The sequence below is a fragment of the Diceros bicornis genome, chromosome 9, assembly GCF_020826845.1.
Source record: "Diceros bicornis minor isolate mBicDic1 chromosome 9, mDicBic1.mat.cur, whole genome shotgun sequence".
NCBI classification, from domain to species: Eukaryota; Metazoa; Chordata; class Mammalia; order Perissodactyla; family Rhinocerotidae; genus Diceros; species Diceros bicornis.
The window spans coordinates 35,235,328-35,262,900 of record NC_080748.1 but is presented as its reverse complement, the minus strand read 5'-3'; the positions used below and the strand labels follow the sequence as shown (position 1 = coordinate 35,262,900).

General features: G+C 40.0%; 2 protein-coding genes and 1 non-coding gene across 3 annotated transcripts in view; 1 reads left to right on the top strand and 2 right to left on the bottom strand.

Annotated features, from left to right (window-relative positions):
• ELF1 (E74 like ETS transcription factor 1) overlaps positions 1-18,618 on the bottom strand; it is a 108,291-nt gene extending 89,673 nt beyond the window's left edge. Inside the window, exon 1 of the mRNA XM_058548261.1 lies at positions 17,962-18,618. The gene's annotated coding sequence lies outside the window, so the exon portion shown is untranslated. The remainder of the gene's footprint in view (positions 1-17,961) is intronic.
• On the bottom strand, positions 17,860-17,931 carry TRNAE-UUC (transfer RNA glutamic acid (anticodon UUC)). The gene has a single exon. It is a non-coding gene; the product is annotated as a tRNA-Glu (tRNA).
• Positions 18,589-27,573, top strand: part of WBP4 (WW domain binding protein 4) — a 41,901-nt gene continuing 32,916 nt past the window's right edge. Inside the window, exons 1-5 of the mRNA XM_058548268.1 lie at positions 18,589-18,760; positions 19,758-19,830; positions 22,237-22,299; positions 22,385-22,508; positions 26,087-26,254. Coding sequence (XP_058404251.1) covers positions 18,759-18,760; positions 19,758-19,830; positions 22,237-22,299; positions 22,385-22,508; positions 26,087-26,254 — 430 coding nt within the window. The 5' untranslated portion in view covers positions 18,589-18,758. The remainder of the gene's footprint in view (positions 18,761-19,757; positions 19,831-22,236; positions 22,300-22,384; positions 22,509-26,086; positions 26,255-27,573) is intronic.

Here is a 27,573-nt window from a genome sequence, read left to right as displayed (position 1 = left end):
ACAGCCTCATCTGTGGTTATTCAACCTCCCAACACAGACCCTACAATCCAGCACTGCTGAACTTCTTAGTTCAGAGCATGCCATGCTTTCTAACTCCACATTTGCTGGCCTTCCCCACCCAGTGAATCTCCTGCAAAGCCTCTCTCTCCTCCATCATTACAAGGAAGAACTGATCACATCCTCCTTTGTGCTCCCAGGGTATTTTGCAAATCATCTAGTAGATGCATGAATCACACTGTTTATCCATTCATACCTACATTTATGCATTGCTACAATGTGCAAAGCACTCTGCTAAGTTTTGGGGACCTAAAGGTGAATTGATTTCCTTCATAATTCCTCCTGCCTCCTGTGCTGGAATATCTGGTGAAGAACACTGTATTTTGTTTTTTATCATGTGTTTACATGTCTCATTGGTCATTTATTTCAGCCTGATAGCATTCCTGACCACAATCGTTGTTTAATAAATATTTGCCAAATGAAAACATTCAAAAGTTCAACTAGGGGCCAGCCTGGTAGCATAGTGGCTAAATTCGTGAGTTCCACTTTGGCAGCCCAGGGTTCACAGGTTAGGATCCTGGGCGTGGACCTATGCACCGCTCATCAAGCCATGCTGAGGCAGCTTCCTACATAGAACTAGAAGGACCTACAACTAGGATATACAACTATGTACTGGGGCTTTGGAGAGAAAAAAGAAAAAAAAGAGGAAGATTGGCAACAGATGTTAGCTCAGGGTCAATCTTCCTAAAAAAATAAATAAATAAAGCTCAATAAAAAAAAAAAAGAAGTTCAACTAAATATTGGCTCAATGATAAATCTGTTTTTTTCTCTTTTACACAATCCAAACCATTCTCAGGTCATTTCTGTGTAAGTCTAAATTGCACAAAAAGCAAAGCCCCTCTCTCACTTTCCTGAATAGTCCAAATTCGATGAATAGGTTGGTTAGGCTCAGTCTGGCAGCCCTGTTTGGGGATTACACCCATAGCAGTAAAGCTCTGCATTTCAGAGAGAACAGCTTCTGGATTACTCCCACTGTTTACACCTGAATGTCACACTATGTTAACAGACTATGAAAAAAACTAGAGACAGAGAAAGAGAAGGTGGGGGGGAGGGTAAGGAGAGAACAAATAAGAAAAACTCCCATTAGGTTAGGGCTGACTATCCAATCGTGGCCCTTTTGGTCTTCTGTCCCTTTCAGGCTTTTACTTACACAGCCTCCTGTCATGTCAATAAACTTCCCTAATTAGAAGCAAGCTAGTAAATGTTTCAGTAAAAAGGAATATTCAAATAAGATATTTAGCCTACAGGCTTCATTTATTCATGTTTCATAATACCACACAGATGGAACAATTAACAACTTCTCTGAACTCACATTTTACTATCATCACAAAGGATACGTTTTAGCTGTGTAGTTAAACTGCTCTGCTGCTCTTCTTCCACACTTGAAACCATATCACGGAAACAAATGGAACTTTAAAATTTGAAAGTGTTTTAGATTTACAATCATTTTAGGAAATATTTCTTGGACATATACAATGCTCTAAGTATTTTAATGTTCTCAAATTTCCATCTCCACGTCTCACTTCTGAACCCCAGATTCTTCTATCCAACTTAACATCTCCCTTCAAATGTCTGATAGTCTTATCAAACTTAACCTCTCCAAACCTGAATTCCTCATCTTCCCTCCAAAACCTGCTCTATCCACAGTTTTCTCCAGTCATCTTGGTGGTGATTCAATACTTCTAGCTACTCAAACCAAAAATCTTGACTCTTAACTCCTGTTTCTGTCATATACTCATATCCAATCTGTCAGGAAATCCTGTTGGTTCGATCCTCAAAACAATCTTCAATCCCCAAGCTACTGTCATCTCTTACCTGCATCACTACAGTAGTCTAAGTAGCCTTCCTGCTTCTCTTCTTCTCTCCCTACAATCTAGTCTCAAAGCAGCAGCCAGACGTAATCTATTTAAAAAGGTAAGTCAGATCACATCACTCTCCTGCTTCAAAACTCTCCTGTAGATCTTTTTATTTCTTTTTGCTGAGGAAGATTTGCCCTGAGCTAACATCTGTGCCAATCTTCCTCTATTTTGTATGTGGGTTGCCGCCACAGCATGGCTGCCGCCAAGTGGCGTAGTCTGCACCTGGGAACCGAACCTGGGCCACTGCAGCCGAGTGTGCCAAACTTAACCACTGGGCCACGGGGCTGGCCCTATATAGCTCCTCTTTTCACAAAAAAATAAGTCTTCATAACTGCTTAGAAGGCCTGCCAGATCTTACCCTGGCCCCTGCCTCTGTGATCGTATCTCTTACTACTTCCCACTTGCTTTCTCTCTTCTAATCACACTGACCTCTCCCTGCTAGCCCATGAACAAACACATCAAGCATTCTTCTCCCCTAAATCTTGCACAACCTGTTCTCACTGCCTGGGAAGCTTTTCTGTTGGATTTCCAGGTAGCTAACTCCTTGACTTCCTGCGGCAAACTGCTGCAGTAATAGCTACTAATTTGTTCACACTTCTCTGTATGAAACACGACTTTGCGTCTTCTCCTATCAGGAGGCAGAGTCTACTTCTCGATTCCTTAAATATGGGATTGGCTAAGTGATTTGCTTTGGCCAATGGAATAATCACAAATAAAACACAAACAGAGGCTTGACAAGTATAGGCACACAGGGGCTTACTCTCTCTTGCTCCTGGGATCCCTTCTGCCACCACTAGAGTATGAGAGCCACATAGCGAGGCCCCAGCCATGTGAGTGAAGCTACCCTAGATTATGTATCTAGCCCCAGCTGACTCAGCTCTGATCTGAAGAATTATCCAGTCAACCCACAGAATCATGAAAAATAATAATATGGGCGATACATACAGTTTCTCAAAAACTATGACTTGCTCATTTAAAGCCAGGATTTAAAACCATTCTCACTCTAGAATCCTATGCCCTTTTTATAACATCTCAAACTTTTAAAACCTCATATTTTATTTACACTTTAGAATTTAGTTTGAATCACCTTAATAGACATTTCCCAAATTTAAGGACACTAAAATAAGCATGTGTAATCCGCTACACAGATTAAGAAGTCAGATAATTACAAGTTAGAGAAGTAACTCCCCAGGATTTACCAACCTCTCTGCCTTTGCTCTCCCGCCCCCCGCCAAAGACCCAGTAGATAGTTGTACGGCATAGTTGCACATCCTTCTAGTTGCTGTATGTGGGACGCCGCCTCAGCATGCCCGGAGAAGCGGTGCATTGGTGCACGCCCGGGATCCGAACCCGGGCCACCAGCAGCGGAGCGCAGGCACCTAACCACTAAGCCAGGGGGCCGGCCCCTCTCTGCCTTTGCTCTTGCTGCTGTTTCACCACTATCCTTTCTCCCCATCCTTCAAGACTCTGCTCAAGTTCATCTGAGGAAACCTTTAAAAAAAAAAGTGAAGAGGATATGCCTTATCAGACAATAAATTATCTCAAGTAACTAAATGTAAGGATAGATTAAAGAGAATAGAACATTTTTAAAAAGAGATCTGATACTACCAAAAAAATCTGACACCACTTATGCAAACTTAGGTTATAATAAAAATGGCATCAATAAAAACATTAAATTCTATTTTGTCTGGGGAAAAAAAACACAGAAGGAAAGACTGTTCAATGAACGGTATTAGCTAATGATTTCAAACCACTGCTAATCATTAAAAAAAAATCTCTGTATCACATTATTCCAATTAGAGATTTAAATGTAAAAAGAAGAAAAGTACCAGAAGAAAATATACACATTTGTCTACTACTTGGTAAGAAATGTCTTTCTTTCTATGTATGACACAAACAGTGGAAAAAAGATAAGGAAAAGGGTAACATATGACTACATAAAAATTTAAAAGCACCATAACCAAAGCTAAGGCAAAGGACAAACAAGGATGAAAATATGACAAAAAAATCCTAAAAGAAACAAAGAAAATACCTAGTCTTGAGTTTGACTTACACAAGCAAATACATTTATTGAAACTCAGTAAATGCTTTACAAGAAATTAAGTTCTTGCTCCACTTAGAAAATAAAAACTAGAAATCTTAGGCAATATACTGTGGATGTATAAGAAAGACAGAATAATATAAAACTGCAACAGTGGCCTTACTCTCAAAGACAACAGCCTTGGCCTCTTCATCAAAAGATTGACCAATGAACACCCAATTCTGCTTTAAGTTAAAGTAAAATGTTTAAAGTAAAAAAGATTCATGCATTTAATTTTACGTAAACTTTATCTCAAAAGAAAAAAACTAAACAAATATTGAAACTACAGTCAATGACAAGCATGTTAAATTATTTAGATGGCAATGTACTAACGTCTGCAATTTATTTTGGATAGAAGGATAAACGTATGATAAAGCAAATATCATAAAATGTTAATGGTAAAATCTAGGTGACGAGTATATGAGGGTTCATTATAAAATCTCAACTTTGGGCCAGCCCAGTGGCATAGCGGTTAAGTTCGCGTGTTCCACTTTAGGCGGCCTGGAGTTCGCAGGCTCAGATCCTGGGCGCGGACCCAATGCACCGCTTATCAAGCCATGCTGTGGCAGGTGGCCCACATGTAAAGCAGAGGAAGATGGGCATGGATGTTAGCCCAGGGACAATCTTCCTCAGCAAAAAAGAGGACGATTGGCAACAGATCACAGTTAGCTCAGAGCTAATCTTCCTCACACACACAAAAAAATTTCAACTTTGCTGTATGTTTAAAAACTTTCATAATAAAATATGGGAGGAAAAAAAGCTATTATTAATGGAATCAAATACTAACAGAAAACCAGGCATTGGGCATGAATAGGCACTTCACAAAAGAAATGTGGCCAAACACAAGAGAAGATGTTCAAAGATGTTAATTCTCACAACCTCAGAGCAGAAAAACACTACCATTTTTCACCTATTAGGAAAGTAAAGAGTAAAATGGTTAGAGAGGATGGAGGGGAAATAAATGGTCTCCTCTATTTATGAGAGTAAAAGAATATCTTTCCAAAAGCAATTTCACAATCAAAAAGCCTTAATTCGGCGCCGGCCCAGTGGTGGAGCAGTTAAGCTCGCGCATTCCGCTTCGGCGGCCCAGGGTTCACTGGTTCAGGTCCCGGGCACGGACCCACTCATTGCTCATCAAGCCATGCAGAGGTGGCGTCCCATATAGAAGAGCTACAACTTTACAACTATGATACACAACTATGTACTGGGGCTTTGGGGAGAAAAAAGAAAAAAAGGAAGACTGGCAACAGCTGTTAGCACAGGGCCAATCCTCCTCAAAAAAAAACTAGAGGAAGATGGGAACAGATGTTAGCCCAGGGCCAATCTTCCTCAGCAAAAAGAGGAGGATTGGCAACAGATGTTAGCTCAGGGCTAATCTTCCTCACACACACACAAAAAAAGCCTTAATGTATGTATCTTTCCCCTAGCAGTTTCAGGTCTAGGAATTTATTCTAACAAAATAAATACATACAGAAAGATATAGATAGAAATTCAGCACTATTGTTCAAAATAGTAAAAAACTGGAAACAAACTGTTACATAAATCAGATGTTACAGAAACCGTATCTCATCATACGGAACATATCATATTATTTAGTTCTTGAGAATGATTTTCTATATAAAATGGTATAGATATGGAAAAATCTCCAGAATACATTTAAGTGAAACACAGAAGTTACAAAATAGTATATGTCACCACACAGTCAACATTTATACATGTATGGTCCACATTACAATATCTGAAGTAATGGTCAACTAAACGTTAACAGTACTTACACTGGCTAGTAAGATTTTTATGATTTGTATTACTTATCTTTGTTATTCGGTATTTAAGTAGCTTCTATGTGCCTGGCACTGTTCTGTAGACTCAGGATACAGTCAGATTACCTGTAGACCCAGGTAAACAATTCAGGCATAGTCCCTGCCCACATATGAAGGAAATCAATAAAGTGCCATAAAGGGTGACCAGGAAAACCTACTTTAGATAGGGATGGCCTCTCTGAACATGTGACAGCTGCTCTGAGACTTGAATGAGAAGGAGCCAGTCATACAGGGAGGCTGGGGAGGAATACTATTAGCAGGGGAATTTACGGGAGCAAACAAAGGCAATGGGGTAGGAGGAAGCACCATGGCTCTTAGCATGCAGGGAGGAGGGAAAAAGTGTGAGAAGCAGCTAGAAAAGTACTTATACTGAACATGTATCACTTTTACAATCAGGAAAAGGGATCAAGCTAATTTCATTCTAAAAAACAAAAAACCATTACCACTACCTCAACCATACAGGCAGAAAAAATTTTGAAAATCTTTCCTTGCTTATGTATGTTAAGTGCTTAACATACATATCTCACTTAATCCTCACGACAGAGCTATTAAAAAGCATTCAGAAGACTGCAAAGTAGAGAATTTTGGGGGCAACATTTCTCCAAAGCCAGTCCACAGAACAGATGCAAGAGAATCATCTAAAGACACGAGCACAGGGTGCATGCACACACACACACACTCTCCTGAGTCCTACACCTAAGATTCAACTTTAGTAGGTCTTTACATGGACCCAGGATTCTCTATCTTTTACTACCCAGATGACCAGAAGTTAATATTGTGACAGACCTTTGTACCTCAACAGGCCTGACTGCACCTGTGTGTAGACAGTCCCAGAATACCATATCTAGGTTAAGTCAGTGGGAAGGTCATATTTATATTCGGCGCATCCTCTTTGGGGAATCAGCAAAGTGTGTAATATATTTTTTAAATATTTCACAGATCTAAACAAGGTATTTTTTAAATTCAAGCTTTTCCTTAAAAGAAAAAAAAAACTCCATGATTTGACACCCCAATTGTCACACACACCCCCAACCACATCAACCATTCTTTCTCACTCCCTTCACAGCCAAACTTCAAAGATTCGCCTATACTCCATTTCTGCATTCCCACTCATTCTTTGACTCATTCTAATCTAATCTAATCTAATCTAATCTAATCTAATCTAATCTAATCCTCCCCTATTATGCCACCAAATCCGTTCTAACTAAAGTCAAGGACCACACAGGGCTAAACCCAATTAACACTTTCAGAATTTTTGTTAGACCTAATACATGCTCTCTCCTGGTTTTCCCCCAATTCTGGACTACTTTTCCTCAGTCTTTTCTGCCCCAACTCCTCTACCTCACCACTGAACACTGGTGGTCCTGAAGATTCAACTGAAAGCCTTCTTCTCACTCCAGACTCTCCCTAAGCAAACTCATACATTTTTAGGGTTTCAACTACCAAGTTAGAGTAAAAAGGTGAAAATCACCTTTGCTCAATCACCCCTGACAATTCCCTTAAGTTCATCCTTGAAGTACATTTTACCACATTAACAGGCCACGTTGGCAATCAATATATCATCTGACTAAATATAATTGAACCATTTTCCCTCTGACATTCAAGCACCAGATCAAGTAGGAAATTTATAGTTAAAGCCCACATTGTAGGAAAAGATACATAATTTTTCTCCTTACCTCCACTCCATTCCACCTCCATACTCCCTGGCTTAAAACGCATCAATGTCCACCCATTCTGCTTAAGATAAAATTCAAAATCCTTAACAAGGCCTACAATGCCTTATATGATCTGATACTTGCTATCCTCATCTCCCAACACGTTGCACTAAATTACAGCTCTCAGGGCCTTCTTTCATCTCCCAAAGTATTCTCTTTCTTTTCTGATTTGAAGCATTTGCAAAATGCTACTTCCTCAGCCTCCCCTCCCTCTCCATTCCCCTCCTTCTCCTAGCCAATGCCTACTCATCCTTCAGGTCTCTACTGAAATGTCATTTCCTTAGGGAACCCTTTTCATTATAGCCCTTTCTGCCTACTCTGTTGGGGTCTCCCTGTTATGTATGTACATAATACTCAAGCACACTTTTTACTTGTTCACAATGTCTGTCTTCCCCACTAAACTGTAAGCTTCATGAGGCTCTTGTCTGCTTTTTTCATTGTTATATCCCTAGCACCTAATGCCTGAATACAAATTAGTAACTTCATTCTCATTACAGATGCCTTTTACACTCTTACAATTTGCATATCCAAACATAAATTCAAGTTTGCCTTTTTAAAAAATTGTGCTAAAATACATGTAATATAAAATTTACTGTTTTAACCATTTTTATGTGTACAGTTCAGTAATAAGTATATTCATAAAGTTGTGCAACCAATCTCCAGAACTCTTTTCATCTTTCCAAACAAACTCTATAACCATCAACCCCTCCCCCCAAACTTCTATCTCTATGATTTTGATTACTGTAGGGACTGCATATAAGTGGAATCATGCAGTATTTGTCTTTTTGTGACTGGCTTATTTCACTTAGCATAAAGTCCTCCAGGTTCATCCAGGATACAGCATGTATCAGCATTTGCTTCCTTTTTAAGGCTGAAAAATATTCTACTGTAACATTTTGTTTATCCATTTATCCACTGATGGACACTTGGATTACTTCTACCTTTTGGCTATTGTGAATAATGCTGCTATGAACATGGGTGTACAAATATCACTTTGAGACTCTGCCTTTAATTCTTTTAGGTATACAGTCAGAAATAGAATTGCTTGATCATATGGTAATTCTCTCTCTCTTTTTTTTTTTTTGGTGTGAGGAAGATTAGCCCTGAGCTAACATCCGATGCCAATCCTCCTCTCTTTGCTGAGGAAGACTGGCCCTGGGCTAACATCCGTGCCCATCTTCCTCTACTTTATATGGGACACCACCACAGCATGGCTTGACAAGCAGTGCATCGGTCCACATCCGGGATCCGAACCTGTGAACCCCAGGCCACCGAAACAGAGCACGAGAACTTAACCACTATGCCACCAGGCCGACCCCCATATGGTAATTATATTTCTAATTTTTTTGAGGAACTGCCATGCAGTTTTCCATAGTGGCTGCACCATTTTACAGTCCCATGAAAAGTACACAAGGGCTCCAATTTCTCCACATCCTCGCCACTTCCCCCAACACTTGTTATTTTCTGTTGTTTCTGACAATAGCCTCCTAATGAGTGCGAGGTGGTGGATTTGCTTTCATATAAACTTTATGTTCTTTCTTTTTCCTACAAACACGTGGTAAAAAAACTCTCTTAAAATATGCTTCATAAACTAACAAAAGACACTCTAAAAGGTATTGAAAATGGAAAAGAAGAAACAGTCTTGCAAAGCAGGATTTTAAGGGACTATAAAACTGTGGTTCATGTGAAACGGCAAAAATAAATAAATAAATAAGGGAGAACAAATAAAGGAAAAGCATTACCACTCATATCTGAAATTCTCTGATGTCAACTGCGTGCTTGGAGTTTTGAATTCCTTAAGTCTATGTTCTGCCTTCCATCAGGATACTTCCACTCACCCCTACCTCCACGTGTGTGCTGGGACTTTGCCTGTCAATCCCTTCCAGTCATACTCTTCCTTTTTACTTCAGCTCTTGCAACTGGATCAGTGCCTGCTCTTCTCAGTGGGTGACTGAGTGGCAGGGACCCACCCTTGCCAGTTAATAGTCATCTGTGTCCCTTGGCATAAGAGGGTATCAGTGATAAACACAAATGTCAAAAAAGCTAGGATAGGGGCCAGCCCGGTGGCGCAAGCAGCTAAGTGCACGTGCTCTGCTGCGGCGGCCCAGGGTTCGCCGGTTCACCGGTTCAGATCCCGGGCGCACACCGACGCACTGCCTGGCAAGCCATGCTGTGGCGGCGTCCCATATAAAGTAGATGAAGATGGGCATGGATGTTAGCCCAGGGCCAGTCTTCCTCAGCAAAAAAAAAAAAAAAAAAAAGAGGAGGATTGGCAGATGTTAGCACAGGGCTGATCTTCCTCACAAAAAAAAAAAAAGCTAGAATAAAACAAATCCCATTACGACCTAGAAAGCTTGAATTAAATGTTTAACTAAATCTGGAAACAGAGAAAAAGCTTCACACAAAGGAATATATCAAGGGGCCGGCTCCGTGGCTTAGCGGTTAAGTGCGTGCACTCCACTACTGGCAGCCCGGGTTCAGATCCCGGGCGTGCACCAACACATCACTTGTCCAGCCATGCTGAGGTGGTGTCCCACATACAGCAACTAGAAAGGTGTGCAACTATGACATACAACTATCTACTGGGGCTTTGGGGGAAAAAAAAAGGAGGAGGATTGGTAACAGATGTTAGCTAGGGCCAGTCTTCCTCAGCAAAAACAAAAAAAAAAAGAGGATTGGCATGGATGTTAGCTCAGGGCTGATTTTCCTCACAAAAAACAAAAATAAATAAAGGAATATATCAACACACCCTAAATAAGAAATGTACCCTGGTCTTGGGATTTTGAATCCAAAAGAAACTTTAATTAAATTAAAAGACTAAACTACAAATAAAAATTTAAGACTATCTAGAAGGACTCTCTGGATCTAGAAGTCACTAGCTAAGTATCTTTCCAGAGATCTAAAATAAAGCCAAAAAAAGTTTTAAATCAAAGGTATTTTTTATTTAATAGTGAATAGTTTGCATTCAAAAATAAAAGGGCTATTAAAATTTGTACACACACAAAACTTATGAAACAGTTGTTATTGCTTTATCAAAATTCAAGCCATCTATGCTGGAATTACTTTTCAAACAACAAAATTTTTTCAAACACAAATATTTACATTTGTGAAAATGAACCCCAGTGTGAAAAGTAAAAAGGAATGCTAACTACCATTAACCCTAAAACAGTCACCATTCTAGCATAAAAAGGCAGATACTGTGTGATACAGTTTCTTAAGTATAGGCTAAATAATAAGCTAAAAATTTCTTTATATAAGTTGAATGTCATTTACAGTTTTAAAGACGATATGATAATGAAATCATTAAAGAAAGTTAGAAAACATAAATATATCTCTATCTTTATTGGTTCTTTGTCCCAATACTTAGGAAAGGAGCAAAAAGACCATGAAGTATTTTGTAAGTTACTTTCCTTAAACAGTATCTAAATAACGCTGTTTTTTATATGGCAATGTACCTTACCGACCTAGATAAACATCTGCATCTTCACCATTCATAGTTTGCCTCACTTAAAATTACACAGTATACATCAACTGCATATTATAAGATATAAATATAGCAAAAAATAATTTAGAAAAGTCACTCACAACCCCAAACATTTATTTTGAACAAGTTAAATAAAACCAAACATTTAAAGTATATTATCATGATTGTCATGCTACACTTTTGATAAAAACTAACTCAAAGAATATTTCAATATTTAGAATTATTAACATTATATCTGAAAATCTCTCCATTACCAAAATGTAAGATCCTAAGGTGATGTATCAGGTAACTTAAGGGGCTAGTTGATACTTCATCCATTCTCTTCCTCTGCCCTCGATATCACATTCAGAAAGAATGCACAACTGCTGACCTCAGAACACTGCTTCAGCCCACTTCCGCTTTACTGGTAACACAAATTTCAAGCGCTAAATAGCTACCCCACCCCTCCTGACACCTCAGGGAATACAAGTGTGTAAACCAGTCACGACATCAGGCTGTACACAGCTCATCTGCTGGGAAAGTTTTATTTTGTAGAGTTCAAGACAAAACCATTTCCTGAGTTGCACAGAGCAAATAAGTCTTTCACAATCACCATTTCATTTTGATTCAAGCTAGTTTACCAGTTTAATTTGTGAGCACACTGCCCTTCTAAGTAAATAACATAACAAAATCCAAACTGTTTACATAAATACAATTAAGGCAATTCACCAAAACATGGAGAATTTCTAACAATAAAATTCAACTCCACGAAAAATGGGAAGGGAAGGCCACTTTCATTTAGACAAATAAAAAGGGGGGGTTCCCATACTTCTCAAGAAATATAACTCTCAAGGACAATACCATATGTATTATAGAATAGGATAAAAAAAATTAGTACAATAGAAGGAAAAAAAGACCATTTTACAACAGGCCTACATCCACACTGTTTTAAAAAACACAGTCTGATACGAAATTTCTAGAGCAAAGAAGCATGCCATCTAAAAAGCAACTTTTTTAACCTACTGATTTTATTTTAGATTCTATTTATTTAAAAGCCTCAAAAAAAGTTCAGAAAACAACTAATTTCAACTTTATATTTAATGAGCATAACCACATATACCAACATGGAAGAACCATAATCAGTCTAATTAAAATAGTGAATTTCAAATGAATGAAGTTTTATTATAATTTTTGAGGGTTTTAGTTCTAAGTTATATTGTCCACAAGGTGGCAGTCTCACAGTCTTAACTTTGTCTCTGGATTCAACGTACAATTTCAGTATTCAAAAAGCCATACACACATACACGTACAGGTGGGCAACAATTTACTGTCTGACCAACCCCAGGGGCAAAATTGCCTGGATGCTTTGTAACTTTCTTATTTCTTTTAAGATATTTACTTATTTAAATATTTACTTCTTGACATCTTAAATTTTTCCTTCAATGTACAGTACCTCTTTTATCTGATCCTTTCTATTCTGCTGCCACCACCCGATTTAGGGAGAGACTAGAGGCAAGGAGAACTGTTAGATTATTACCGTACTGCAGGAGACCCCAGACCTTGGTCAAGGCCTAACCCAGGGAGAGTGGGAGCAAGAATAGGAATGGGAAAATGGGAGTGGACAGCACAGACACAATCCTTCCATCCTCCAGTTCACCTTGCACACGACTACCAAATTAATTTCATTAAAACACTTATCAGGGGTAGGCCTGGTGGTGTAGCAGTTGAGGTCGTGCCTTCCACTTTGGTGATGCGGGGTTCACCGGTTCAGATCCTGGGTGCCGACCTGCTCACTGCTCATCAAGCCATGCTGAGGCAGCATCCCACATAGAAGAACTACAACTCTACAACTATGATATACAACTACATACTGGGGCATTGGGGAGAAAGCAAAAAGGAGGAAGACTGGCAACAGATGTTAGCGCAGGACCAATCTTCCTCAAAAAACAAAAAACACTTATCATAATACCAGAAATCCCTTCTCCTAGCTAAGTAAACTCCTTATCCCAAATTTAAGGCACTTCACAATCAGAACCCTCCAAAATCTACTAGCTAAATGTTCTGCAACAGTCAAGAGAATTTGTAAAACAAACTTCACTTTGAATAGACGTTGCTACTTCCTTCCTTCATTCATTTTCATTCATTCATTCAAATGTTTTCTGAATGCTCACCGAGTGCCAAGCACAACTCCAAGTGATGATGAGAGAGAAGGGACCAAGACAACGTCCCTGCTCCAAAGTTAACCTCCCGACTAGACAGTCTTGGGTTGAGAGCTATTAGGGGGAGAGGGATAAGCCCCCAGGCTCTTCCGGCTCTCTGCAGGTAAGGGATAAAGTTCTTCTCAAGTATGGGCCATTGCAAGCACATTAGGAGTTGGGGGATGATAAAAAGACACCAGAGGAGATCTGGCAGCACTGACATTGTCTGCTCAGACCCTAATCTATCTTTGCAGCCTTATTTCCCATTCCTATCCTACTTGTACCCTCAATTCAGCCAAAATGTGCTGGCAACTGTTAATGTGCCTCTGCTCCTGCTTGCCTTGCCTCCCACCACATCATCTTCACCAGTAAACGCCTAATCAGCCTTCAAAGTTGATCTCAAACGCTGCCTCCTAGAGGCCTTTCCCCATTCCCTTCACACAAATCCAGATGTAATATTTTGGAGACCTCCGAACGTTATAACTCTTGGCTTAGTCCCCTCTGAACACTTATCATACTGTGTGTTGTATCAATTATCTGTATACCTTAACTCCATCAGTCATTTACTGAGGACTTGCTATATTCCTGGACTATCTAGGAGTTAGAGTTGCAGTGTTAAATTATTCCATTATTATTTTAAAATATTTAATATCCAAATGATAAATGCAAAATGTACAGATAAAATATTCTATATGTTTTTTATTGTTTCAATCTTTTGTTGAAACATAATTTACATGCCATAAAGTTCACCCATTCAAAGAGTAAAATTCAATGTTTTTTAGTATATTTAGAGTTGCGCAACCATCATCATAATCTAATTTAGGACATTTTAACTACCCTAAAAAGAAACCTTGTACCTACATTAGCATTTCCTCCCCAACTCCCATACCTCTCCTCCAATCCTAGGCAACCAGAATCTATCCTTTTTCTCTACAGATTTGCCTATTCTGGACATTTCATACAAATGGAATCATACAAAATGTGGTCTTTTGAGCCTGGCTTCTTTCCTTTAGCACAACATTCCTGAGATTGATCCATGTTGTGGCATGCGTCAGTACTTCATTCCTTTTAATTGCCAAATAATACTGGATTGTATGGATACATCCCATTTTATTAATTCATTCATCAGTTGGGGTTGTTTCCACTTCGTGCTTATGACTAATGCTACTATAAACATTTGTGTATAAGTTTTTGTGTGGACATACATTTTAATTTCTCTTGGGTATATAACTAGGAGTGGAACTGCTGGGTCATATGATAACTCTATGTCTAACATTTTGAGGGAACTGCCAAACTGTTTCTCAAAGCGACTGCACCATTTTACATTTCCACTAGCAATGTTATTAGGGTTTCAACTTCTTCACTGTTGTTTATATCTTACAAAACAAGAACGATCACACTATACATGGAACTTATATTCTAGTGGAATAAGACAAGAAATAAACAGAAACAAACATGTTAATTTTCACATAATAAGAAAAAGGAGAAAATAAAACAGGGTAAAGTAACCAGAAAAAAAGGGAGCCCACAGCTAGGGTGGTCGGAAAAGACCTCTCTGAGAAGGTGATGTTGACCTGAGATGTGAAGAGCTGGAGGGGGAATATTCCAGGCAGCGGAAAGAGCAAATAAAACTGAGAAAAGAAAAAGTTTGGCATGTTCAAGGAACAAAAAAGAAGCCAGTTTTGCTGAAGTATAATGAAGAGGCAGAGAAGGGAGGAGATGAAGTTGGGGAGGTAAGCAGAGGCCAGACAATATTGGGCCTCAGAGACCATAATAAGGTCTTTGGATTTTAAAATGCCATCCCCATTTTTTAATCTCTCACGTTTCTTTAAATACAGGTGTTCATCTCTGCAAACATTTATTGAACTGTCACATACCTTCTAATTGCAATTAATAGTAGCAATCAATTTATTTTGAGGCCCAACAGAGAACACCTAAAACATGACTACCAATGGTGTTTTGTTAACAAGGCACAAGCATATAAATGAATCCTTACAAATTTATCATCTAGTCTTAACCAATTTAAGGTATATGCCTTCCTGACAGTAACTAGCAGCTGTCTTAGAATATTAAGGTCATTTTCAATAAAGTAAACCAATAAAAATATAGTTACAAATCATTCTCATAATTTAAACCTAGATTTCATTCTTTTAAACTGAATTCTAATTAACTGACTGCTTTTCTCCATTCTATTCATTAAAAATTAATATTCAATTGCTAAAAATAAAAACTACGGGCACAAAATATTCTCCATGTTTTTATATTGTTTGAATCTTTTAAAACAAGAATTTTTCACATATTACTACTATGTTTGGTTTTTTTCAAAGAGATGAAAAATGTTTTTATAACTCTAGTGACATACATGCCGCTCCCTTGATAAAAGAACCTGTTACCTAGTCAAAATTTATCAAGTTAAAATTCCCTCTACCATCCCAGCTTGATCTCCCACGGCTCTCCCTTCAGGCACTGTGTGCTCCTGCCCAACCAGACTACTCTCCAAGCCTCATACTTGTTCCCCCCACCTCAGCTTTAAGATAGGAGAAATCCAACCAGTTCTTCCAGGTCCAAGGGAAACACTCTCTCCTCCAAGTCTCTTCTTCAGTCCTCCTCCCAGAGTAGAACTGATTTCTCCTCTCTGTGCTCCTGCAGCACTTCTGCACTCAGATGTTGCCTGATCCCCTTACGCCTGGTACACAGCAATAAATGACTCTACTTCTTGGACAGAGATATCGTCACCAAACTATACCCCCTCCGTATACCTTAAGTATATAAGAGTAAAGCTATTTGCAATTACTGGGTGCTCAGTTGAAAATCACATCCATTTTAGCACAATTTGGAACAATATGATACCAAGTCATTACAAAACGCAAGGTCAAGAGTTAAGGCCTCTCTGGAGACGATTAAGGCAGAAGAGTCTTTCCTTCCCTCCAAATTCTGACCTAATTCTTTAGTAAATGGTTTCTTAATAATGACACGATCCCACTCTATTAAAGTGAAACTTTCCCACTTTCATTACCTATTCAAGAATTGCTCAACAAATCCTGCAACTCTTTTCTAAAGTTTGTGAATGATATAATATTATCAAGAATTTATGGCTCTAAACCCAGAGCACAGAGAATGTGAAAGATCTACACAAGATCATACAGCTAATCACAGGGGAGAACATATGATTCCATTCAGTATTCTATCCATAACCTCCTAACATAAAGAACCTGAACATCAGTTAACTTTCAAAAGCATTTGATGGGGCTTGGTGTAGAGTAAATGTTCAAATATTTGAATTAATGAAGATGATTTAAAACTTTTTAGTTGTGGAAGTTTATTTACGATGTAAAAGCAATTAATCCTTAATCATGTAGATTAAGTAGATTAACAGATTATTTCAAAACTCACTGTGCAGTTAAAATTATAAAACAGTTTGGGAACGCACACACTAGCAACCAAAACCTCTGCTCTTATTAATGGCACTGACCAGAAACCCACCCAACAAGAGCCACTTTTTCCTTCTTCATTCGCTCCCAGAGGCCCAATAGACTAAACATTATAGCTCACCCCATTTTCTAATTTCAGTTTGCATTTAAGATAATGCTTTTGTTTCATTTACAGCTCACATGCTGCTGACACAGCTGCCCCTTCTTTGTAATAAACACAGGGCTTCTATATTTAAAAATACAGTGAAACTTTGTTGTAACATCCCCTCCCCAGTCTCCGGCCAATTTTCTCTCTTCCAAGCCCCACCTCCATCCCAGGATTTTCTATCAGCGGCGCTCAACACGTTAGACCCTTTGGAAAGTCAAATTTCTTCTTTAAAGACGTTTCATCATAGTGGTATTTTTCTTCTCTGCGAGAGGGACATAAAAAAAAAAAACGATTCTCTTCCCCAGAGGCCTTCCAAAGCAAAAGCACTCAAGTCGGTGGCTCTTAAGGCTGGGGGACTTTTGGGGAGCCGCGACCAGCGCCCCCGACGTCAAGTTGGGATGACCTCGCAGGCCGGCCCTGGGGCGGGGCTGAGCCGGACCGCTGCAGGAGACCCGGGTGGACACGCGGCCGATCGGGCGGGGACCCGCAGCTGCGCGGACGGGAAAGCGCGCCCGCGGGCACCGGGACTCGCCGGCCGCCACGCCGCGGTGCGAGGCGGCTGCTTTGGGTCGGGAGCGGGCGGGGGTTCCCGTAAACAGCCGGCGGAGGGCCAACGAGGGCTACGAGCGGGCCGCGGGCTCCCGGGCGCCGAGGGCAGGGGGCAGACCCGCCCGCGTCACTTGGGACAGTCGGAAGGGGGCGGCCGAGGAGGGTGTGGGCCCGAGAGGGGCGCTGGGAGCAGATAAGGCGAGGCCCGAGTTAATCATCACCTCCCGAGCGCCTGGAAAAGGACAGCCCGGAGCCGGAGGGGCGGGGGGCAGCCCGGGGAAAGTGAAACTCCGTCCCGGCGGCTCAGCCCGCCGGCCCGAGGCGGGAGGAGAGGGACCCCGAGCTCACTCGCTGCTCCAGCCCGCCCCGCGCCGCACTCACGGCTCCCAGAGCCACAGCCCAGGTCACGGCGCCACTAACAACCACACTAATGCTCGTTTTCCACAAACTCACCCGGAGAAGGGGACAGGAAGAGAGCCAGAGCCACTGGAAATAAAACAAGTTAGCTCTCCCTTTCGGTTTTTAAAAATGTTACACCGTTCCCATACCGGGAGTCGAACCCGGGCCGCCTGGGTGAAAACCAGGAATCCTAACCGCTAGACCATATGGGAAGTGCTGCTAGAAGCACCGCGTTGACTCACCTGACAAGCGCAAGCGCCGGCCGCTGCCTCTGCTCCACTTCTTGTCGCCGCCACTCGAGCCGCTGCCGCCCCTGCCCACGCGCTCCCGAGCGAGGGAACGAGCGCGGCCCGAGCGCGCGAGAGGCGCGGGGGCGGGGCGGGCCGCTCCGCCGCCTCAGGAAAGTTCTGAGGCGAAGGCCAGCAACTCGTGGCCTCGAAACCAGCTGTTTCACCTTTCTTTTTTTTTTTTTTTTTTAACTCCGCCAACGGCCCCCAACCTACGGGTCCAGGTTGCTCCGCTGGTCAAAGTGCGTGCAGACTAGTTGGCAAAAGTTGAGGGCGGCGACGTCTCGGGGAACAGCTGTTTGCGTTCGGGGCGGAGGCGACGCGCGAGCTCCTTGGCCACGAGCCAGCGAGCCTGTAAGGGTGGAGGTTCTGGATCCCAGGGGAAGAGGGAGCGAGAAAGCGGGATGACGCGGGGACTTGAGACTTGAAGCTTCTGTCCTTCGGCTCACGTCCCGTCGCGCTTTCGCCCCTTCTCGGTGACCTCAACCCCTTTATACCGACCCCACCTCTCAGGAGCCGGGAGTACCGCCCCTGTAGGGGGAGGGGAGGAGGAGGAGATTTCGAACGCGGATTGAGTCGTGTGGGCACCCGTAGTTGGGAACCGTGGAACACTGGTCCCGGGGAAAGAGGGAGGTGCCCGGGCTCGGAGGCTCCGGTGGCCCTCGCGGAGGGCCGGGCCTTTAGTGGCTCCGCGTGAGGAACGCGGTCCTGAGCCGGACCCAGGGGCGACGCGCGGAGCGGCTGGTTCAGTCATGTGAGTCGGGTCTCAGGCTCTGAACAAGGAGGCGTTGTTTCTCTGGGCGGCCTTGTCTCCGCCGGGTCTCTCCCTCCACCGCCACCCCCTCCTCCCGCCTTCGGCTGGAGGCGTGACGGCTCTTAACTCGCTCGGGACCGGCCCCGGACCTGCAGGGCCGGTTCTCTGGGCGGGCTAGAAATGTTACCCCGCAGGGCGCCCTGGGGGCGTGGAGCACGGGCTCTCGGAAGGGAGGCGGGCGGCCAGTGGAGGTTGGACAGCCACCCGCGAAGCGACGGAGCGCTCCCTCCGCCTACGTGGTCGGGGGTCGCAAGCGCTTCGTTTTTGTAGCGCTTGAAGCGTGGGGTAATGTGAAACTTTAGGGCTGGACTGCCGCCACCGCTGTCTCCTCCGCCTGCTGGAGCGGGCAGCCTTGGGTAGCGTGATGACCTTTTTTTTTTCTGTCTTGCCGGGTGAGAGGTCTTTGGGCGTTTCCAACTCGCTCTTGCCCTGAGGCTCAAGAACAAATTGTATTAACTGATAGTCGCGGAGGACCCACCAGAGGAGCCTCGTGCTTTGTCCTTTTGGTGGAAATAACGATTTAAAGCAAACTTGATGAGTTTCTTCAGGCCTCCATTACAGCAACCTCCCAAAATGCCAGAAATGAATAAAAAGGATACATAATCTTCTTTAAGATGTTTCTTATTTCTTCACACTGATGACAGAAACAAATGAGAAATTTTTTTCTTAAGAAAAAACTATGTATTTAAGGGAGTTTTAAATCCGGTGCAGACTTTTTCTACTTTACTGGCAACAGAATTTCAGTGGACTGCTTCAGTCAGATAAACAATAAGGATGCTGTGTGTAACAAGACAAGATTCAGTAGCAGGGGCTTATAGTATTTCTTTTTTCTTTTTCTTTTTTAATAGTATTTCAAACTCTTAAGAAGAGGTGAAGCATACGAAATTTTACCTTTTTAAATTGTAATTAAGCTTAGACTTGTTTTTCCCTTTTTCAGGGCAGACTACTGGAAGTCACAACCGAAGAAATTCTGTGATTACTGCAAGTGCTGGATAGCGGATAATAGGCCTGTATGATAATTCCACTATAAGAGATTCTGATACGATTGTATTCTTGTGAAGTATTCGTTTCTGATCTACACTCAGAGTTTACAAAGCACTTTCACATACATTGCTCTTGATTTTTCAGACCATTGAAAGATTTGTATTGTTTTTTCATTCCTTGTAGGAAAGCCATGAGGCTTCTTCCTTTTCCTTAGGTTAGATTTGTTTATATATTAAGCCAGATTATTTCTCTGTGACCCTTCAGTCACATTCAGGACATGGGTAATCTCATGTTTATGAAACACCTACGTTATGATGGTGTTGTTTGTAATACTGTCACATACCAAGTAAAAGTGGAAAGCCTTTAATATGTAAAAGGAAACATTATTGTAGTTTTTCTTGTATGTTTTCTGCTCTAGAGAAAAATATATTTGATGCAGAGCTTTATATCTGTAAATGCTTAAATTTGAAAAAACATTATTACTTCTGTCTTGGAGTATGAAAATAGCAACTCTGTTAAGCACATAATTAACTGTATCTCTTAGTCTAGATTCAGCCTTTAAGACATAAAACAAAAAGCAACACCATTGATTTTTTTTTTTTTTCCCTCCCTGTCATGCATGTGATAGTACTATGTACATAGTACATAAACGCTAGGGTATCATTTAAATATATATTCATATCCTTTTTACTCCTTGGAGTTGGATGCACAAAAGAATAGTAACCCCTTCTTTAACAATGTCTTCTTTCTTTGGTAGACATTTACAGTCACCCTTCCCTATCTCTGGGGGATTGATTCTAGGACACACTTGCCTGTGCCAGCCCACCCCCCACCCCCACAGATACCAGAATCCTGGGATGCTCAAGTCCCTTAATCGACCTTCCATAATCCTCATCCTCAGATTCAACTGACTAGCATGTATGATCCAAAGTTGGTTGAATCCACGGATGCAGAACCCACGGACATGAGGGCCGACATTATTTACTATTGTCTACAAGGAGTTTGGGGCTATTTTTCTTTTGGGTTTTGTTGTGTTTTTTGGTCTTTTTAAATAGTTGCTAAAGCCCTTGACAATGTTTTTTGACTTAGGCCATCCTTACAAATAAGTGTCACAAATTTTTAAACCTGTACAAATCACTGATAGTCTCTCTTCCTTGGAGGTACCCAAGCAGTTCAGTGAATTTTTTGAGTTATCTAGAGTAAATAATCTCTTCTGGGATAGTGTTTCTTCATCTTCTTGAATTGCTAATACACACTGATTTAACCTTTACTTAGAAACAAAAATTAATTTATTTTTGAATGGGTGTTTAGTATTTTTTGTGTGGTGTAATCAACTTTAGGAAACCCAATATGTGAAAAACAGAGGATGAACATTTCTTTACAAAGTCACACTTTAAAGAGGAATTCATAGTAGTACTTTTAGAATAGCTCAGCTTATGCATCATATAAAATTTGATTAACAAAATCTATTTTGTCAAGTTTACCAGAAATTTCTTATTGCATACAACCAGACATTTGTGATTTAGGGAGCATTTCTGGCTGTTTTAAATAGGTAATAACATTCACTCACCCATCTCTGTCCCTATCCATCCAGTTTCTGTCATTCCTCAGAGGTTACCACATTTTTCATTTTCTTGTCTATCCTTCCATTGTTTCTATGTATATACAGATAGAGGTTCTTATTCCAACATACATAAAAGGTGGCATAGTATATACTCTATCCTGCACCTTGGTTGTTTTTTTAATTGAACAGTATATTCTGGAGCTCTCTCTGCATCAATGTATAAGGAGCTTCTTTGTTCTCTATTACAGCAGCCTAATTTTGATAGATAGTGCCAAATTGTCCTACACAGGAGTTTTATATTTTGTGTCATTACCATATTGTATCAAGTATTTACTATTTAGGAGGAATTTTTTAATGTCCACCCTTCTCCAAATTTGGAGGAATAAGGGTCAAAGGATCATTGTTTATTCTCTATGTCTCTTACCTAATGTAACAAATAGAGCAGTACAAATTCTAGAGACTTGCTGGTTTTGACATATTATGTTGAGAGGTGTTTCTTGAAGTTAAGATTTGTTTTTCCACTCCTCTTTTGGCTTCATGTCCTGTTTGAGTCCTCGTTACAATCATATTCACTAGATTAGTCATCAAGAGTACCTTGTATTTTTCTCCATTAATATGGTCATCATAGTTTATTTTAAGCCCAAAGGAAACCTAGTCAGAGGGCATAATAATAAATAATGTGGTTCAGTTCCCTAGCATCATTTCATCAAAAAGGCCAATTTTCATTAAAACTTTTTTTATCATTTCTGCCGTTTGTCTTAGTTTCAATTTTGTTAGGTTCCATTCCCATATTTACTGTTACTTTACTGTGAACGTTATGATAATTATGTAGTTTTCCTTTGTATTTTCTCTTTTTTTCATTTTCAAGAGTGTTGAATTTCATGAAAGAGGAAAGAATCATAAGGAAAATGTGGCAAAGAGGATCAGTGAGGTAACTTTGTTTCTTTCTTTGCCAGTTTTTCTATGTAAATATCAGTCCTTGATCTAGCTTTCTCTTTTATATGTGTCTTACATAGATTAAACAGAAAAGCCTGGATAAGGCAAAGGAAGAAGAAAAGGCATCAAAGGAGTTTGCTGCAATGGAGGCAGCTGCCCTGAAAGCATACCAAGAGGATTTGAAAAGGCTTGGCTTAGAGTCAGGTAAGGAAGCAGCCAGCATGTTTTAAAAGTAACCTCAGAGGTCATGCTTAGTGAGCTTTTATTGTTTCCATGAAGAGGTTATACACTCACAGTATACTCTTTTTTTGTTTTTCTTTTTTGGGAGTCTTTTTTTTTCTTTAATGGACGTAACATTGGTTTATAACATTATATAAATTTCAGATGCACATCATTATATTTTGACTTCATATAGACTGCATTGTTTTCACTACCAAAAGTCTAGTTTCCATCTGTCACCTTACAAATGTCCTCCTTTACCACTTTTGCCCTCCCCTACCCCCTTATCTCCCATGGTAACCACTACTCTGTTCTCTGTGTTTGTTTATCTTCCACATATGAGTGAAATTGTACCGTATTTGTCTTTCTTCATCTGACTTATTTCGTTTAGCATGATACCCTCAAGGTCAGGTATACTTTTAGTGTTTTTACCTTGCATCATAGCCCTGTTTAGACTATGGGACTTTTCTCATGCACTTTTGTTTTGCTTTGTAAACTTCATCTTTTAACACCTCCATTCACAGCAGGCATTCTGCCTTGATGGTTACCTAGTGCTAGCTCTGTCAGTGATTCATTTCAGAGACGCTTGAGTTTTTTAGGTATTCTAATTATTTGGCTAAAAGGAGCTATTCATTAAAAAATAGGCCTTGCATTAAAACCATAGTTCACTTTATCCATATGGTCAAAACTATGAATCATGTTTATTTATATGGTTGCATTATAGTGAATTAGCCTTTTGTGGACAAATTAAGTGACTTTACTACTAGAAGGTAAATAATTTTTTTCTTGTTGCTTTTTAATTTTTTTATTGAATATATTTTATATATAACTGTGTACGCTTAAGATGTATAACATTACGTTGATACATTTATATATTGTAATGTGATTGCCATTGTAGCGATATTTATCATATTGCATAATTATAGTATTATTGCCTATATTCATTATATTGTGCATTAGATCTCTATGGCTTATATACTACTTGTTGCAGGTTTGTATGCTTAAACAACATCAGTCTTATCCCCCACCCTCCATCCCCTGGTAACCACCATTTTACTCTCTGTTTTTTATGATTTTGACTTTTTTGGATTCTACATGTAAGTGAGATTACACAGTTTGTCTGACTTATCTCACTTAGTGTAATGTGCTCAAGGTCCATCCATGTTGTTGGAAATGGCAGGATATCCTCCTTTCTCGTGACTGAAAAATATGCCATCGTGTTTATATACCCCCTTTTTTTAAATCTATTCATCCATTGATGGGCATTTAGGTTGTTTCCATATCTTGGCTATTGTGAATAATGTTGCAGTAGACATAGGAGTGCATATATCTCTGAACTCTTGCTTACGTTTCCTTTGGATATGTACCCAGAAGTGGGATTGCTGGATTGTATGTAGATGTACTTTTAATTTTTTGAGGAACCTCCATATTGTTTACCATAGTGGTTGGACCAGTTTACATACACCAGCAGTGTATAAAGGTTCTCTTTTCACCACATTCTCGCTAGCAAGAAGGTAAATAATTTGAGGGTTTGAGGATAACTCAGGTCCAAATAAAAGGCATTATTTAAGTAGAATGTGTCTATGTTGTCATTGAATTTAGGCTTTAAGTTGGGAACTTTCTGTGAGCATTTCTTCCAAAACAAATCCACTGTCCTTAAACCAGGCATATAGCAGATCTCACTTGTTGATCTTGCATGATGGTTGGGATAGTCTACATGGAAAGGTATTCTTTACTCTCTAATAAAAACGGCTTTCAATTAAGTTTTTAAGCAGAATAACAGTTAAGTTAATTAGCATCGCCCTCATCAAATAAGAACAGTTATAACCAAACTTTAAAAATACTATCGTGGACATTGTTAGTTAAAGGTGGGGGTATATTTCCACGAGGATAAAGCTATATATTCGTAAAAATAGGGTATATATGCCTCTAAAGGGACAACAATGCAATATAAATTAAAGAGTTTTTTGTGTGTGTGTGTGAGGAAAATCAGCCCTGAGCTAACATCCATGCCAATCCTCCTCTTTTTGCTGAGGAAGACTGGCCGTGGGCTAACATCTGTGCCCATCTTCCTCCACTTATATATGGGACGCCGCCACAGCATGGCCTGACAAGCGGTGCGTAGGTGTGCGCCCAGGATCTGAACCCGGGCCGCCAGCAGTGGAGTGCACGCATTTAACAGGGCCGGACCCTGTACATCTTTTCTTTTAAATAATTAAGGATATACATCATTTTTAGTGGCTGCAGAGTGGTTAGGAGCACAAGCTTTGGAGTCAACCAGAATTGCCTCTTGCTAGCTTTACGACGTTTGATTTTTAGTAATAAAATTAAATAACATAATGGTATAAATTGCTTAATACAGTGACCACTTATAATAAGTGTTTAATAAAGGGTATAAAATGCCATAAAAATTCCGTAACTTATTTAACTAATCTCTTCCTGAGTAACATTTAGCTTGCTTAGAGTTTTTCACTTAGAAAGAATACTTCAGTGGACATCCTTAAGCATGCATGTTTTCACATTTATTTCTGTAGGTGCAATTTCTAGAAGTGAGACTGTAGAATCAAAGTGTGAATATATTTTTATATATTGATAGCTAATACCAACATGTCTCAAGAAACGTTGGGCTGATTTACACTTTCACTAGAAATAAAATTCATGTACACACTCATGTTGGGAATAACTGGCCAATCCTTTAGAAAAAAGTAAAGCCATAAAAACTACCCATTTTTTCACACCCATGTAAATACCTGATGGATCAGACTGACTGACACTGGACTTGGTCGTTCTTTTCAGTACTTATTGATCTAATGCAAAAAAATTATATTTATTTGCATTCTTTGAATATAAGTGAAAGTAAATGTTAATTTTCTGAATTACCTTTGTACTTTTTGCCCATTTTTCTGTTAGAATATTAGATTTGTAAGGGATCTTTGTTAGGAACATTAACTCTCTGTCATATTTGTTGCAAATATTTGTTATTTGTCTTTCTTGTATATATATATTTTTTGTTTTTATTTTTGCCATACAGAATATTTGAATTTTTATGTAGTCAAATTTAACATTATTTTCTTTGTGCTCTTTTCATAAATATTTTTGATCTGCAGTTTAATTGGTGTAAAAACATGGGAGGGACCAGGCAGTAGGGAATAGCTTTACTTTTTTTCCAAATAATTAACTAGTTCAACATCATTTATTAAGTGATCCCTTTGCCTCTAATAACACCAGGAATCTGCAGTTGGGTCTGTTTCTGTACTGTTCTGTTTCAGTCACATGTTTGCCTACTCCTGCTTCAGTTTTACACTACTGGGGTGTTTTTTACCATCGTTTTAGAATAGGTTTTAATACCTGGTAGTACTAGTTTCCCCTTATCACTTCTTTTTTATGATTTTCCTGGATATTTGTGTATGTTTGGTTTTCCAAAGGAACTTTATAATAATGTGTCAGTTCCCAAAAGAATCTTGTCAGGGTTTTGGTGAAATAACATTATGAATGTTTTATACCAGCAAAAAAAAAAAAAAAGTTACATTGCCTTCTTCCCCTTTCTCTCATCTTTTCTTTAGAAATTTCAGAGCCAAGCGTATCACCAGTAACTAGCACTATCCCACCCCCCTCTGCATCAAATCAGCAGAAAGAAAAGAAGAAAAGGAAAAAAGACCCTTCAAAGGGCAGATGGGTAGAAGGCATAACCTCTGAGGGTTACCATTACTATTATGATCTTATCACAGGAGGTAAGTCATTTAGGCATTGAACTAGTAGAGAATGATTACTGACAGTTTATTCTGTTAGGACTTTTGTTTAATATTGGAACATTTAAACAATGAAAGACTTACATTTTTGCCACAATGGTAAAAAAATTATGTGCCCTTTAAAAAAGTACCCTTCTCATAGTGACTCAGTGTCATACTTAGTTAAAGTCTTAATAGTGAGTTCCTTACAAATAAACTATCACTTATGTTTTCTCAATAAAACCTTCCAAAAGTGTGAGCTATGGGTAAATAAAGCATTTTACATGGAAATAAGGCATTTCAGATCCACTTTGCAAATTGTAGGGGTTCTTGAAATAAAATATTCTGTGGAAGAGATTTTCTATCCAAAAGCAGACTGGGAACCAGAAACTGCTTTCTTTTTTGTGTAGCTGTCTTGATTGACCTAGCAAAGTACTCCCTCTCCTATTAATGTGTTGGATATCAATTTATAATAAAATGTACAGTGGTATTTTTTGGTTAAGAATATCAAAAACGTCTTTTTGTTTTCTTTTTCTTTTTGTGAGGAAGATCAGCCCTGTGCTAACATCTGCCAATCCTCCTCTTTTTTTTTTTTTTGTGCTGAGGAAGACTGGCCCTGGGCTAACATCCGTGCCCTTCTTCCTCCACTTTATGTGGGACGCCGCCACAGCATGGCTTGCCAAGTGGTGCGTTGGTGTGCACCCAGCATCCGAACCGGCGAACCCCGGGCTGTGGCAGCGGAGCACGCGCGCTTAACTGCTTGCACCACCGGGCCAGCCCCCTATTTTCTTTTTTTTCTTTTTTTGAGGAAGATCAGCCCTGAGCTAACATCCGTGCTAATCCTCCTCTCTCTGCTGAGGAAGACTGGCTCTGAGCTAACATCTATTGCCAATCCTCGTCCTTTTCTTTCCCCCAAAGCCCCAGTAGATAGTTGTATGTCACAGTTGCACATCCCTCTAGGTGCTGTATGTGGGACACGGCCTCAGCGTGGCCGGAGAAGTGGTGTGTCAGTGCGCGCCCAGGATCCGAACCCGGGCCACAAGTAGCGGAGCGCGAACACTTAACCGCTAAGCCATGGGGCTGCCCTCCCCCCCCCGTTTTCTTTTAAAACTAAATGTATTTGGGATTTTTGTTCCATATAAATTCTGAGATAAATAAATGCATTTATTATACATTTATGTAGCATCTTAATCTCCAGAAACATAAAATTTACTGTCAGAAATAAACAACTAAGCATGATACAAGGAGGAATTTTAAGGTGCTATAATGTAAGAGATGTAATTATAATTAAGATTATATAAGAGCTCAAAATAGTCAAGAAT